The sequence below is a fragment of the Bison bison genome, unplaced genomic scaffold, assembly GCF_000754665.1.
Source record: "Bison bison bison isolate TAMUID 2011002044 unplaced genomic scaffold, Bison_UMD1.0 scf7180017851433, whole genome shotgun sequence".
Taxonomy (NCBI): domain Eukaryota; kingdom Metazoa; phylum Chordata; class Mammalia; order Artiodactyla; family Bovidae; genus Bison; species Bison bison.
The window spans coordinates 27,176-28,346 of record NW_011482006.1 but is presented as its reverse complement, the minus strand read 5'-3'; the positions used below and the strand labels follow the sequence as shown (position 1 = coordinate 28,346).

Sequence of the window (1,171 nt, the reverse complement as noted above, 5' to 3'; positions counted from 1 at the left end):
AGACTGCGGCCAGGTGCCCGGAGGCAGAGCCCACGCGAGCCGGGGGTAGCTAGCTCTCGACCCCCTCAGGCTGAGCAACGATTCCTGGGATGGCCATCGCAACCGGGGGGCCAGCTCACTGGGCACCAGGGGCTGGCTAAAGGTGACGGCTGCTCTGCAGCCACGCGTGGGGTGAACGGCAGTGACCCTTGGGCGCATAGACTTCTAGAGATGGGGGGTGGGGAGATGGGGGGTGGAGGCCTCAGCAGCGCCCTGCTGGCTCCTAGGTGTGCGCTGAGCCTCGCTCCTGGCCCGTGTGCCAGGTTAGGGGGCCTGCGGGGCTTCCCGGGCTCCGCCTTTGTTCAGGACAGTTGGGACCACCCTTGAGTGCGCCTCAGGCCCCTGAGGAGTCCCCCGACTGCATGGTCACCGCGGGGGCCTCCTGGGCCCGTCCCCTCTCCTGTCCAGGCCCCTTTGCACGTTTGCAACATGGGCTGAAGAGCCCCAGGTGGTGGAGTGGGCCGCAGGGCCCCCGTGCTGCCGGCGGGCGGCCGGCCCTCCTGGGACCCCCATCATTTGTGCACCGGGATCACCCCAGCCCTCCCTGGGCCTGCCCGTCTCAGCAGTGTCTCCCTCGAACCCGAGCCCCGGCCCTGTTTACCTGAGTGTGTGTGTGTGCAGGTATCGGTGCCCGCTGCTGCCCGGGGCACTCACCTGGGGAAGGGGGCTCCCTCATGCCCCGGACGCTGGTGGCAGCAGCTCTTCTGGGTGGTGGGGGCCGCCCGTGCCTCCCTGGTGCCGGGGTCTGTGGGTCAGACACACAGCCTTGATTCCCCTGACATGCCAAGGCAGGTGGGGGTCGGGCCAGCCTCCGTGCCACTGAGGGCCCTCAGCCTTCACTTGGCCTGCAGACCCCCACCCTCGGATGGCCACTCAGCTCTGCACACACCCTCAGCCTGGCTGTGTTCATTGCTGGGGGGTCCTGAGACCCCCAGATGGAAAGCTTCTCCGCACAGCTCAGGGTGCTGGGTGGGTGTCCTGTGGGTACACGGGGAGGGGGCCTTCGGGCAAAGCCAGCAGCTCCAGGACATCTGGTTCAGGCCTCCCTTGGCGCCCAGGAGGAGAAAGAAGGGGCCCGAGGTGGCTGGACGGGAGCCCCTTCCTGGACCAGGGGGCCCGGAAGGGGCTCCCG

At 68.8% G+C, this 1,171-nt stretch overlaps 1 protein-coding gene across 1 annotated transcript in view; it reads right to left on the bottom strand.

The window, feature by feature from the left end:
• The window catches only part of LOC104996459, a gene marked incomplete at its 5' end in the record, with an annotated part of 26,656 nt that overhangs the window by 5,378 nt on the left and 20,107 nt on the right, over positions 1-1,171 (bottom strand). Inside the window, one exon of the mRNA XM_010850722.1 lies at positions 641-710. Within this exon, the coding sequence (XP_010849024.1) occupies positions 641-710 (70 nt within the window). The remainder of the gene's footprint in view (positions 1-640; positions 711-1,171) is intronic.